Source organism: Pelophylax lessonae, assembly GCF_965119305.1.
Source record: "Pelophylax lessonae genome assembly, chromosome: 1".
Lineage (NCBI taxonomy): Eukaryota > Metazoa > Chordata > Amphibia > Anura > Ranidae > Pelophylax > Pelophylax lessonae.
This window is the reverse complement of record NC_138768.1, coordinates 637,623,143-637,636,071: the sequence shown is the minus strand read 5'-3', so window position 1 is coordinate 637,636,071 and position 12,929 is coordinate 637,623,143. Positions and strand designations below refer to the sequence as shown.

General features: G+C 40.8%; 1 protein-coding gene across 2 annotated transcripts in view; it reads left to right on the top strand.

Moving 5' to 3' along the window:
- SCLT1 (sodium channel and clathrin linker 1) overlaps positions 1 to 12,929 on the top strand; it is a 365,290-nt gene that overhangs the window by 282,945 nt on the left and 69,416 nt on the right. For both annotated transcript variants that reach the window (XM_082270326.1, XM_082270327.1), the window contains exon 19: positions 7,849 to 8,045. In XM_082270326.1, coding sequence (XP_082126452.1) covers positions 7,849 to 8,045 — 197 coding nt within the window. The remainder of the gene's footprint in view (positions 1 to 7,848; positions 8,046 to 12,929) is intronic.

Genomic DNA, 12,929 nt, shown 5'->3' with positions numbered 1-12,929 from the left:
AGCAGTACACATTAGTTACAGTCAAGTGCACTGCTCTATTCACACTACAAAGCCCATAGTCCCTAGTCCATCTTGGGAGCAGGAAAGAAAAGGTAGCTACATGCTACAGTCCCACATACAGGAGAACTATGGAGAACGGACATAGCCACCCTCTAACAGGAAGTTGGATCACAGCAACAACACAAAAAAAAGATTTAAAAAAAAAAGAAATTTAGAGATTTGGAGGAGGCTGAAAGCAATAGAAGGTTTTTGAGTTAATGTATGCTTGAATAGAATGTTTTTTTTTTTTTTTTTTTAACCAAAGTTTAGGGTCACTTTAATACCAAGTAAAAATATTTCAAGCCTATAAAAGCCTTACACACTTTCTGTAAAAATTGTAAATTCACAATGCTGCTTTGCCAAAGTTTTGTCATGTTCATAAATGTGTTTTATGTGACAAGGCTGTTATTTAGTCCCTGCCTGTTACTAGTTTTGTGATGGAGTGCATAACATCTTTTGAATAGCAGCTATTAAAGAGGATCTAAAGTCACCCACAAAAAAATGTAAAAGTCAGCAGCTACAAATATTGTAGCTGCAGACTTTTAATTAAATGACACTTGCCTGTCCAGGGATCCAGTGCCTTTCTCACCAGGGCCCGTTTTTCACTCCTTATGGCTTTATAGCCAGCTTCCCACTGCACATACACGAGCCGAGCTGTGCTTTGTGAATGAGCCTTCTGGGATCTGTGACATGTCTCGGAAGGCTGGGGGTAAAGAAAGGGGTGGTGGAACTTCCGCTTGGATTGCCTAGATGTCCGAAAATTAGAGAGGAGGGGGGGAGAAGACGAAAAAGCAAAACTTCCCTTTTTTGGATGAAGTTCCATTTTAAGTACAACCCCAATTCCAAAAAAAATGTGAAGCTGTGTAAATTCCACAGAATGCAATGATTTTTTTAAATCTCATAAAACCATTTTTTATTTACGATAAAAAAAAAAAACATATCAAATGTTTAAACTAAGAAAATGTTCCATTTTAAGAAAAAATAGGATTATTTTGAAATTATTGGCAGCAACATGTATCAAAAAAGTTGGGAGAGGGCAACAAAAAGCTGGCACAGTAGAACCCTAATTCCAAAAAACGCTGGGACAGTTTACCATGGTGTAGCATCCCCTCTTCTTTTAACAACACTCTTTAAATGTCTGGGACCTGAGAAGACTGGTTGTTGGAGTTTTGGGAGAGGAATATTTTCCCATTCTTGCCTGAGTATATGCTGCTCCTAAACCTGAATATACTGTATCTTTTAGCATTGGTGGTGTCTTTCCAGATGTGCAAGCTGCCCATTCTAATTAATCCCCATACCATCAGATATGCAGGCTTTTGATCTGGATGTTGATAAGCCAGAAGGTCCCTCTCCTCTATAGTCTGAAGGACACAGAGCCAAGGTTGCCAAGAAGAATGTCAATTTTCAATTCGTTTGACCACAGAACTCTTCTCAGCTATACAAAAGACCATTTTAAATGAGCCCAGAGAAGACGGCGTTTCTGGATCATGTTCAGATATGGCTTCTTCTTTGCATATTGGCTTCAATTTGCATTTTTAGATGGAATGGCGAACTGTGTTCCAGACAGTGATTTTTGGAAGTATTTCTTATTGCAGTTGCTGTCTGAGGGCTTAAAGATCACTGGCATCCAATATTCTGTTTCAAGTTTGTCCCTTGAGCACAGAGATTTCTCCAGATTCTCTGAATAATTTGATAATCTTATGTACTGTAGATGATGATAAATTAAAAGTCTTTGCAATTTTGCATTGAGGCACATTATTCTGACACAGCTTTTCACAGATTAATGAACCTCTGCCCATCTTTACTTATGAGACACTCTGACTCTCTTGGATGCCCCTTTTTTATGCCCATTCACAGTATGGACCCGTTGCCAATTAACCTCATAAACCAAAATATAACAGTTAGTGCAGCACAACTCTAAAATCCCAGCATAAAGAATAATGAAAAACCTCTACATAATATGTATATCATTTTATGTAGAGGTTGTTCAGTATTCTTTATGCTGGGATTTTAGAGTTGTACTGCACTAACTTTGTTATATTTTGGTTTATACATAAGAGGGTGTTGTGAAACCACCTACAGTCCAACACAGTGCTATAGCAGCAAGATCAGGAGGGTACACAGGAGTTAGACATATAATAAACACAATCATTTTCTCATCTTTATGTCTAGTCATTTTCATTTTGTGTTGTATCCATTGTTATGGGGTTGGGTAGCGCGGACTGTAACTAATATTTTTAATTTTAATTTTAATTAACCTCATTAGTTGCAAAATGTTCCTCCAGCTCTTGCTAGTACCACTTACTTTGCCAGCTTTTTGTTGCCCTGTCCTATCTTTTTTGAGACGTGTTGCTACCATTGAAGTGGTTCTAAAGGCAGGTTTTTTTTTTTTTTTAAATGCATTAAGATAGAAAATCCTTCTGTGTGCATCAGCCCCCCTAATACTTACGTGAGCCTCCGCTCTATCCAGCGATGTTACACTAAAGTCTTGGCTGTCCTGGAACCTACTCATTGGCCCTCCGCTGCTATCTTCAAAGTTAGGGAGCCGATGAGGAGAGAAAAGAGGTGGGGCCGATCCATGGCTCTATGTCTGAATAGACAGACAGAGCAGCAACAGCGGCTCGGATCAGGTTCCCCCATAACAAAGTGCTTGCTATGGGGGCACTCGGAAGGAGGAAGGGGTCAGGAGCGCTGGCGAGGGACCTAAAAAGAAGAGGATCTGGGCTGCAGGTATGTATAACCCGTTTGGTATTTTTTAACAAAAAAAAAACAAGACTTTAAAGCGGTAGTATCCCGCTTTTTGACACTTTTACCTACAGGTAAGCCTATAATAAGGCTTACCTGTAGGTACAATTAATATCTCCTAAACCGGCACGGTTTAGGAGATATTTGCAGTGCATGCAGCCGCTCACGCGAGCGGCGCATGCGCTCTGAAGGTCCGGGTGGACCTTCAGTTTTCCTTGCCGGGAGCTTGCCGGAAAATCACTCCCGCGCGCATGCGCGGGAGTGACGTCATCGCGGCTCCGGCCAATCACAGCGCCGGAGCCGCCGAACCCGGAAGAGACGCCGAGGGATCATGGCAGCGCCCGCAGCGATGTCCGGGGGTCCGTGTCGGGGCTTCGTTCTAAGGTAAGTAATACATAATGAGCTAGTATGTGATGCATACTAGCTCATTATGCCTTTGTCTTGCAGGTTTTTTTTTTTTTTTTTTCGGGTTTACAACCGCTTTAATATCACTTTTCTTCAAAATGACTTTATTTTTTTCTTAAATTAGTACATTTTCTTAGTTTAAACATTTGATATGTTTTCTATTGTAAATAAACAATGGGATTATGAGATTTGCAAATCATTTAATTCCATTTTTATATAGATTTTAAACAGCGTCCCAACTTTCTTGGAATTCGAGTTGCATGATCTGGCTTTCAAATAGTGTTCTGCATATGTACATCTGCTGGACTGTACATTTTAGGTGAGCCTCACATGGAATAGTATCTACAATGTCCGCTGCAGCATCTTCTTAACCAGTGCTGACAAAATTGGCAAAATGTTTTTCAGGCAGTCCTGTCCCAACCGACATCCTGGTGAACAGAATTCATCCGCTGTACTAGTTTCCACTCCATATACAGGATGAATGTTGCATGATTTAATGGGAGGCTTTTGGATTGTTCAGCAATTTTACGGCATCAAACTTTCAGGAATATGGAATGCTTCTGTTTTGTGTGTCAGATATGGTTTGGCACAGCTGCAGCACCAAAAGTTGCCCATCTCTGAGCTAGCCTTTTGTGTAGGGAAGCTAAGTGAAAAGAGAGCTCTGGTTAAATGACTGTGCCCGAGTAGTCCAATCAAAGTTTCTTTTATGTATGTTGCAGAACAGTAATTAGAAAACTGAGCACTTTCCATAAATTACAATAAAAATACCAAATGTATCCATACAAATCACCCAAACAAACAGATGGTAAATGTAGGAATTTGTACAAAGCAGGCACTTGGAGCTTGTGAGCAGCACATTTTATATGAGTGTTAAAATGAATATTATTTGTCCCTATTCAGTATCAGGCAGCAACAAGCTTTTTGCTGCACCTGCGACCATGCCTTTGTTTTCTCTTAAGGGGAGAGTGTGCAAAAAAAAAAAAAAAAAAAATGATGTAAAGCAGGATTCCCGGCAAAATGTAAAAAAAAAGCCTTCAGTCCAGTGAAATAGTAAACTACACTGAATACTAAAAAAAAACTAACACGAAAAGGTCTTGTTGTAAGTAGTTTGAAGGTTCGCCATTGCCAGTCGAAACTCTAATTTCCCGGAATTCAGCTGCAGAGAGAACTTCAGGTCTCTGTCTGGAAGCAGCAGTATCTCTTCAGCGGTTCAAATCCACTCTACAAAGTCACAGCTAGAACTGTGCAATCATTAAGGGACTGTGAGCAGGGAGCCTCTGACAGTCAGAAGCACTTTGCCATTGCCAGTCGAAACTCTACTTTCCTGGCATTCAGCTGCAGAGAGAACTTCAGCTCTCTGTCTGGAAGCAGCAGTATCTCTTCAGCGGTTCAAACCCACTCCGCAGAGTCACAGCTAGAACTGTGCAATCATTAAGGGACTGTGAGCAGGGAGCCTCTGACAGTCAGAAGCACTTTGCCATTGCCAGTCGAAACTCTACTTTCCTGGCATTCAGCTGCAGAGAGAACTTCAGCTCTCTGTCTGGAAGCAGCAGTGTCTCTTCAGCGGTTCAAATCCACTCTACAAAGTCACAGCTAGAACTGTGCAATCATTAAGGGACTGTGAGCAGGGAGCCTCTGACAGTCAGAAGCACAAGTATACATTTCTGATCCTTTTGTGAGGCTTCTCGTCCTCTCTCTTTAGCATGTCTATTGCTGCTATGTGTGTTTGAAAGATTGCAGAAGATAGCAAACTGCAGATCTCACAGGTGTTTTTAGTCCCATTCTTTTATATCTGCTACAATGATTGGCTGCCTATTTTACAGTTCAAATATCACATATCAGCAGATGTGTTTTATTTCTGCAGGGATACTGGTGACATCCCACTTGAAAAATGTGTGCCTCCCTGCTATCTGTTCTGCTTCATAGTGAGCCGTTGGTTGACAAGCTTTCAGGAATTAGCTGCTAATTTTTATATTATTGGCTTTTCCATGTCCAGGAAATTAAGACTTAATATTTTATCTATTACAGACTGTAAAAACTGTATTTATTAGAGCAGAAACCTTTTAAAGCATGCTGCTTTAGTATTGTCCATTTGTATAATGTACGTGCAGTCACATGATCTTGTATGAAGGTGTTGGGTTGTCTGAAATGCACTTTCAGGTTACTTATGGCACTTTTCCACTGCAAGTACCGGCTCGTACCGGCTCAGCTCTACTCGGCCCTGCTTGGCCCGGTTTGCTTTTCCACTGCTGGTACCGCATGGTACGGTGTTGGAACGGTTCGGTACGGTACGGTATAGGTTTGCTTTTCCACTAAAGTAGAACTAAAGTTAAGTGGGCGGGATAACAACGGAGTGGGTGGGATTCTCAAACCAATCAGTGGCTAGTAGTGACTGCATGCAAAGGATTGTGGGATATGGTACCAGTTTGGTACCTGTTGGAACCACAATCGAGTAGGTACTGTTTTTTTCAGAGCCGTACCGTACCACACCGTTCGGTTCCATGCAGTGGAAAAGCAAACCTATACCGTACCGTACCGAACCGTTCCGACACTATACCATGCGGTACCAGCAGTGGAAAAGCACAAAAGCGTGCCGAACCGATACGGTTCCATGCAGTGGAAAAGCTCCATTGGTTATGGCATTGCTTGTGAATGAACTGCTACAGAGAGCACACGTTAAAATAAAACCACAGCTAAAATGTTTTTCTTATCTTTGGATTGAGTGGGGAAACCTCGGTTTGCTTTTCATTTTTTTAACTTTTTGTCCTGCTAATAACCTATCACCAGAGCAGAAAGTGGGTAGTCTGTTCAATAGGGGCGCACATAATAATAAGATCTTCTAACACCCCCTTATTATATTTTTTGTTGCAACACAGCAGTAAAAATCCTCCTCCCCTCTTCCTCAGTCTGAATAAAATATTGACCAGAGTTAACATTAAAGTGGTTGTAAACCTCAAACATGAAATATGAATAAAGCATATCCCTCTATATCAGCCTTTCTCAACCTTTTCTACACAGAGGAACCCTTGAAATACATTTCTGGTCTTGGGGAACCCCTGCTAAAAATTTAAAATCTACAACTCATGACACAGTGTGACAGTCAGTAGGAAGAATGCTCTTACTCTAGTCATCTTTGGGAAGAATTACCCCCTTACAGATAGCTAAAAGGAACAATGGTGTCATTGGAAACTTATCTGAGAGGCAGAAATTGCCCATTGCTCAAGGAACCCCTAGCAACCCCAGGAGGAACCCTAGGGTTTCAAGGAATCCTGGTTGAGAAACCTTGCTCTATAGTGTGTACTGTTTCATTCCAGAGCACTAAGTGTCATTTCTGTTCTCTACCTCATTACTCTGCTATCAGCATGAGACACTTCTGACAAGTTTTCCTGACACCAAGAGAAAAAAGGTGACAGGGGAGGGACCTCCAACGGTTTGAACACCTCAGCTCTGTTCCTGTCAGCTGTGAGAAGGGGGTGTGTCCCTTCCCTCCAATCAGCTCTCAGAGCTCTCCTCACTGAAACTTCAGCTCTCCGCCCACTGCTATTCAGAGCTCAGAGATCCTGTAAATTCTGAACTTTGAATGGATGTAGGGGAAAGACAGATGGAGATAAACAGGTACAACTTATGTGAGGCCAGTCACTTCACTGGGTATATCTAAGGGTTTACAACCACTTTAAATATTGGGCAACATCAAGAATTACAACATAAATGTCAATAAAATAATAAAACTAGCTGCACCTTGGTATTTTTGTGCCACAAGATGTGCTCTATCTGATTGGCAGCTTTATTACATTCATCCCATTTCCTCTAAGCTAAGGTCATCCTGGACCCACCCCAGCCTGCAACTGAACAGTGAAAGGAGAAGCACAGTGATAATCATCTCTCTCTGTCAGTGTGCTTTACCTTCCAATCAGCTTTCTTTTAGTCAACATGTTAACTTATTGTCTACTTGTGGTGCTTCTTACTCTCACATTTCATACAGGGTTGCCATCTTATCCCTTTAAACACAAACACATATTAATTACACAGGTTCTGAGGCTAATTTAATGCAGATAAGGCACTAATTGAGTTTATTTGCTACCTTAATCAGCCACAGAACCTGTGTAATTAATACGTGCCTGGGTTTAGAGGGATGAGGTGGCAACCCTAGTTCCATCTCTGCTGTACATGGACTGCAAGACGTTGAAACCATGCCAAAATCAGATGCTTAAACCGATTGCATGAAAAAAAAAAAATAATATTTAATGAGTTGCAATAATCTGTCTTTTTTTATTTGCCTAAAGTTCAGATTTATTGTGACAGTTGTGATGTGAAGCTTCATCCCCTACCTATTGAGTTATGGTCCGTGAAAAAAATGAACCTGAGCTACTTACATGTGGGAAGAGTTTATTACCTGAAATTCATAACCCAAGGAGGTAAAAAATAGGTTTTATTACATGCGGCAAAAGAGAAAAGAGAATCTGCTGATTAGTGCCCAGCTATGGTAGCTGCAGGGTGCAACTTGATGCCCACCCCTCTTTCTAGTTTACTATTGAAATGGATTGAGTCATTCTAAAGCAATATTTTACTACTGTTGGTGTAAGAACACAGCCCAGAATACGGGAAATAAGTTATTGTTTCTGGCAGAGTAAAGTTGTCAGCACTGTTTTCTTTCTTTAGTTAAGCACCATGGCTCATGAATTTTCTGTGAAGGAGCAAGGCTATGAAGTACAGCTACAGGAGATGGAAGACAGCTGCCGAAAGTCCATGCAAGAACTTATGAGACTACTGACGGCCCAGCAAAAAACAAGCTGCAAATGGAAAGAGGAGACAAATAACCTAACCAGGAGCACAGAGAACAGACTGAAAGAACTACGGTGTGTAGCCCTTATTTTATTACAATATCATGGCATTAATGAAAATGATTGATTTATACTTTCTGAATGTATTGCTGTTATTACCCATCCTTGATTTTTTAAGTCCAATTCCTTGGTGTTAAAAACCCAGTTTGCCCAACCCCATCCTGCATGGTTTTGCCTCAGTACATCAAGTTAAAGCAGAACTACCCTGCATCTGGGCACCACAAACCAAAAACACTATTTAATTAAATTTTAATATTCAAAGCAAACTCCCCCATCCATTCTTGTCTCCGTGCTTTATTTTTCTGAGAAATCACTTTAAGAAACACCCCCCTAGCATTTCTGGCTGCGGCCATCTTCAGTGAGGGAAGATTATTCATGTAGCATTTACTTCCTGGAATCCATGTGCCCTTAGCTCAGGCACGATGGTGTGCTTAGTTGAGAAAACCCCTCCTCCCCTCCTGAAGACTCCTGGGTTGTATGATATTTGCCTATGCCAATGATGGCGAACCTTGGCACCCCAAATGTTTTGGAACAACATTTCCCATGATGCTTGTGCATCTGGAGTGCCAAGGTTCGCCATTACTGGCCTAGGCAAAGAACCAGGAAGTAACAGTAGAAATAATAAAAAAAAAAAAGTTAAAAACAACTAAATAAGATTTACTTTCTATCTATTTACTAATGCTAGCAGCATAATAATTTAAAATAGTCAATGTTGATTAAGAGAGTGAAGTTCCACTTTAATACTTTAAAGTCCTACATTCAAAAGAAAAAAATAAATGTGTTCTCCATAACAAGTAGCTGCTTGCCAATGTATTCCCTATCCTGATTGGCTGCTGTGGGCAACACCTTCATTTTTTTTTTTTACTGCTTCTTGTATGAGAGCCATTTTATTACCTTGAGGAACAAATACAAGAAAAGAGTTTAGAAATGACCTTGGTGGAGCTTTTATATTAGGGAACGCATTAGACATCTGTCTTTGGTCTGGCCCCCTACATTTTCTCCATGGTCTACTACCGTAAAAGGCTTGTCACGTGTAGTTAGCTGCCTCTTCACAGCATTTCTACCCATTAGCGTATACAATGGTTTAACAGCTTTAAGAGCTCATTCACTAAAGGTAGAATTGTTAGAAACGGTACAATAAAAGTTGAATCCAAGGAACCTGACATTTTTAAGCTTTAACATTTTAAGAAATTGCAAAAATAGCACAATTTTTATCCTTTTAGGATTTAAGGAGTGAAAGCTGTGTATCATGTATAATTATTTCTGTACCTTGCAGCTCAAGCCGGTAAGATTCATGTAAGATATTTTTTTATGATGTCTTTATCCATATATATATTCTACGAAAGACAGCTTTTTTTGATATCATTAAAGTGAACGTCCAGGTAAATGGCTAAATGCAGGGTTGAAATACATATGTTTACTGTTTTACCTGCAAAATCATTTTTAATTTTGTACAGCTAATCATGTGAATTATGCCTCTGTGGCACATTGCACAGGCAGCTTTTCATCTGCTAGGTTCAACTTTGTGGTTTTCTATGCCACCTCTCTGCTTTCAGCCTTATCATTAGACCGTGAATCAGCATAATCGCTTCTGGCTAACAAGCAAGGAGTTGATCCAGGAAGAACTACAGCTGACCCAGGAAGCAGTAATTTAATAAGTAGCATAGTGATTATCCTGAATACTAGAGGTGTTTATCGCAAGTGGAGATGAGCTCAGGCATCCTTTGAACTCCTCTCTAACCCATATTTCCCACTTTTTTGTGGTACAATGAACTGCAGGTCTGGTTGTTGACTGAGCCTGCAGCTCATTAGAGTTAAAAACAGTGGGAGTTTGGTGTTTGGGTTTTAGATAAGTTCAAAAGATGCCAAATTTCATCTATAATCGCAAGAAAGGCTGGGCAAAACTACATCCTTTGATTGGTAAAATTGTAAACATACTCTGCACTCTGTGTGTAACACACATCAACCCCCACAATCTCTGCACATTATGTACTCCTAGTATTTGATGCCCCTGTATGACCCTCTCAGTCTCGGTTCACACTGGGGCAACTTGTCAGGCGACTTAGCCGCCTGGCAAGTCGCGCTCCATTCAGTGCAATGAAACTGTTCTAATCGGAGCACCTCAAGTCGAAAAAGGTTCCTGCACTACTTTGGAGGCGACTTGCATTGACTTCTATTAGAGAAGTCGTTTGCAAGCCTCGCTGATGTCGCGCTGCATGGGGCGACTTCAGAGTCGGGCGACTTTGAAGCCGCCCCAGTGTGAACCGAGCCTCACTGTTAGTAAAATGTGACCACACCCACTATTCAACTATTCACAGTTTGGAGGGCGTATGTGTATTGGGGCGGGGGTCGTGGTTTAGTTCCTGCACCTATTTTCGGAGAAAAAAAGTCTTGTATAGAAGTATCCAGAGGAACCAATGAATATTCAGCTAAGGTCTGTGGTCCGCAGTAGAGGTTTTAAAGCCAGGGAATCTGGATTGATCATCACATTCTTTTGGCTCACATCAATGCCAGAGACTTCTCTGCAGGAGTTCCAGTTGTCTGCTCTAAGGATATACTGTATATCAATACTGTAGGAAGGACTGACATGAAAGGAACACAGTGAATGATCATGTTTGACGACGATATAGAAACATACGGCGCTTACTTACTGTATGGCATAGATATAGATATATTTTAAGCAGAAGAACAAATTATTGTACTTTGTGCAAAAGAACAGTGTGTTACTTTGTATATTCTGCATACTGCTACGACAGTTGCTACCGGTCATAAGCCAAATTTATAATCCAGAGCTAGAGGCTGCCTTTTTCTGATTACCAGATGTAGTGCTAGTTCCAGAGCAATACAAACCTCTTCAGCATCACATGGTGTCAGCTGTGAGAGCTGTCCTGCGAGATTCCCTTTTAAATAGCTATTTACTTCTGTAAATGTTATCTACATTTTGTGCAGAAAAAAGCCAGCCTCTCTAGAGGACACTAGGGATTCAAATGAAACTCCACACAAACCATCTAAATACAGAGCTAAAAATATAAATGCTAACTTTTTTTTACCTGCCCAAGGATTTGTAATGTTTTGTACCAAGTCTTTTGACATATAATTTCCATGCTACACAGCTAGATAGGTTACGCATGTAGTTTTTGATTAAGCAGTTCATCTTTTTGGTTGAGGAATTCAGCTTTCTATGTTGCCTCTCTGCCTCCAGCCTCCTGATTGGAAGATGAATCAGCATCACCTGTCCCCTTAGAAAGGATTTCACAAAGGAATCGGCAAAGCAGTCTCAGCGAGCAGTAATGCTAAGACAGAAAGCAGCAAAGTAATCTAACTGACTAGCAGATGTGTATATCACAAGAATGGCAGGCCAAAGTTACAAATTCTTTGATTAAAAGTAAACGTGTGTTTTGATTGCATGCACCCTCCTAATTGCAGCACAGCACAACTAAATATCCGATACAGGTTTTGCATGAGGTTTACAAATAATTTTTGCTAGTAGGACCCATGATATGAGAGCCAAGTGTCTGAGTTTATTTGTAAAGCAGCATGATAATCATTTCCCAATTCCTGTCGTTATAGAGTTTCCCCCCTTGCTTGTATGTGTTTGCCCCATTGCTCCAGTTTCTTCCCAGAAATCCAAAGTCTTAAGCTGGCCATGCACTTGTAGATTTTTTTTGTTCAAATGGGGGAATCTCTTGCTGTGGGTCATTATATTTGACAGAAAGCACTGCTGGCGGTCAAAATACCTGAACCAGAGTCTGCATCTGATTTTATACAGGAGCTGTTTGCCCAAAAATTTGCCACCTGGCTCCTTCGACAAAGTTGACAGTTTGATCAACTTTTGTTGAGCTGACAAATGCACCCACAGCTTGAATTTCCACTGATTCATCATGACTTGGCCCAAATTCAAGCCACGCATGGTAGCCCTTACTGGTTGGTTAATCGGCTTTCACCAAAACTGCCATTGTACCTAGAAGGCCATTAATCCATCAGGGTTAGGACCTTAGTTCTTCTAAAAAAACAAATATGATGTGAATGATTCTGTTTATACCATCAAGCATAGCAGGATCTGTTGGCAATGTTCTTAAGCGCAAGGCAATTTTTAAGTGTATCTAAACCGAAAACAAAAATGTAATAATTTGCAACTTATCAGGCTTTAGATATAGTGGTTGCAATACTCTTCACTTTCAAAAGTTAAGCACATTTTTTTAGCAAATATAGAAAATACCTGCTGATCTTGCAAGAATTGCAGTGCCCTTCTCACTTGTATGAGCAGCAAAGAAAGCACCAAAAATCTATCTTTATTGTGTATGCTACTAGTCTTTATAAATCCACCATGTAATGGAGATGAACAAAGGCAAAAATGTTTGAGGTCCAGCATGTAACAACCATGGTTCCTTTCATAGATACCATGCATTTTGTTTGTTCAACCCAGCGGGCTGAACGGAAAAAACTGAAGAGCTTGGGAGGAGCCGCTGTACTAACTATGCAATGTTAGTACAGAGATCTCCCCCGCTGAACTATTGTGTTCTGACAGGGGTCAGATTGGCTGAGGGCGCTGATCGGATGTCAATTGGCAGACCTTTTTGGGACATGCCCTTTAAACAGAAGCTGACCGAATGATCGGCTCTTGTCGGACTGGCTGTCATACACATGGGCCGAATGTTGTCCAGTTTCGAGGTGGGGGGGGGGGGGGCACAGGAAGTGGATTGCTCACAGCATTAACAGGTTAAAAAAAGAAAAAAAAACGCTTGTAAGAAAAAAAAAGTAATGCAGCCAACATATTTTTTTTGGCTTTAAAATTGCCTACTACCCTCATGTGAGAGGGCTGTGGTGAAAGCTAAGCACACGCTGTGCTGTATACATCCTTACCTTCAGAGCCATTCGGAAGATAGGGGCATATGCAAT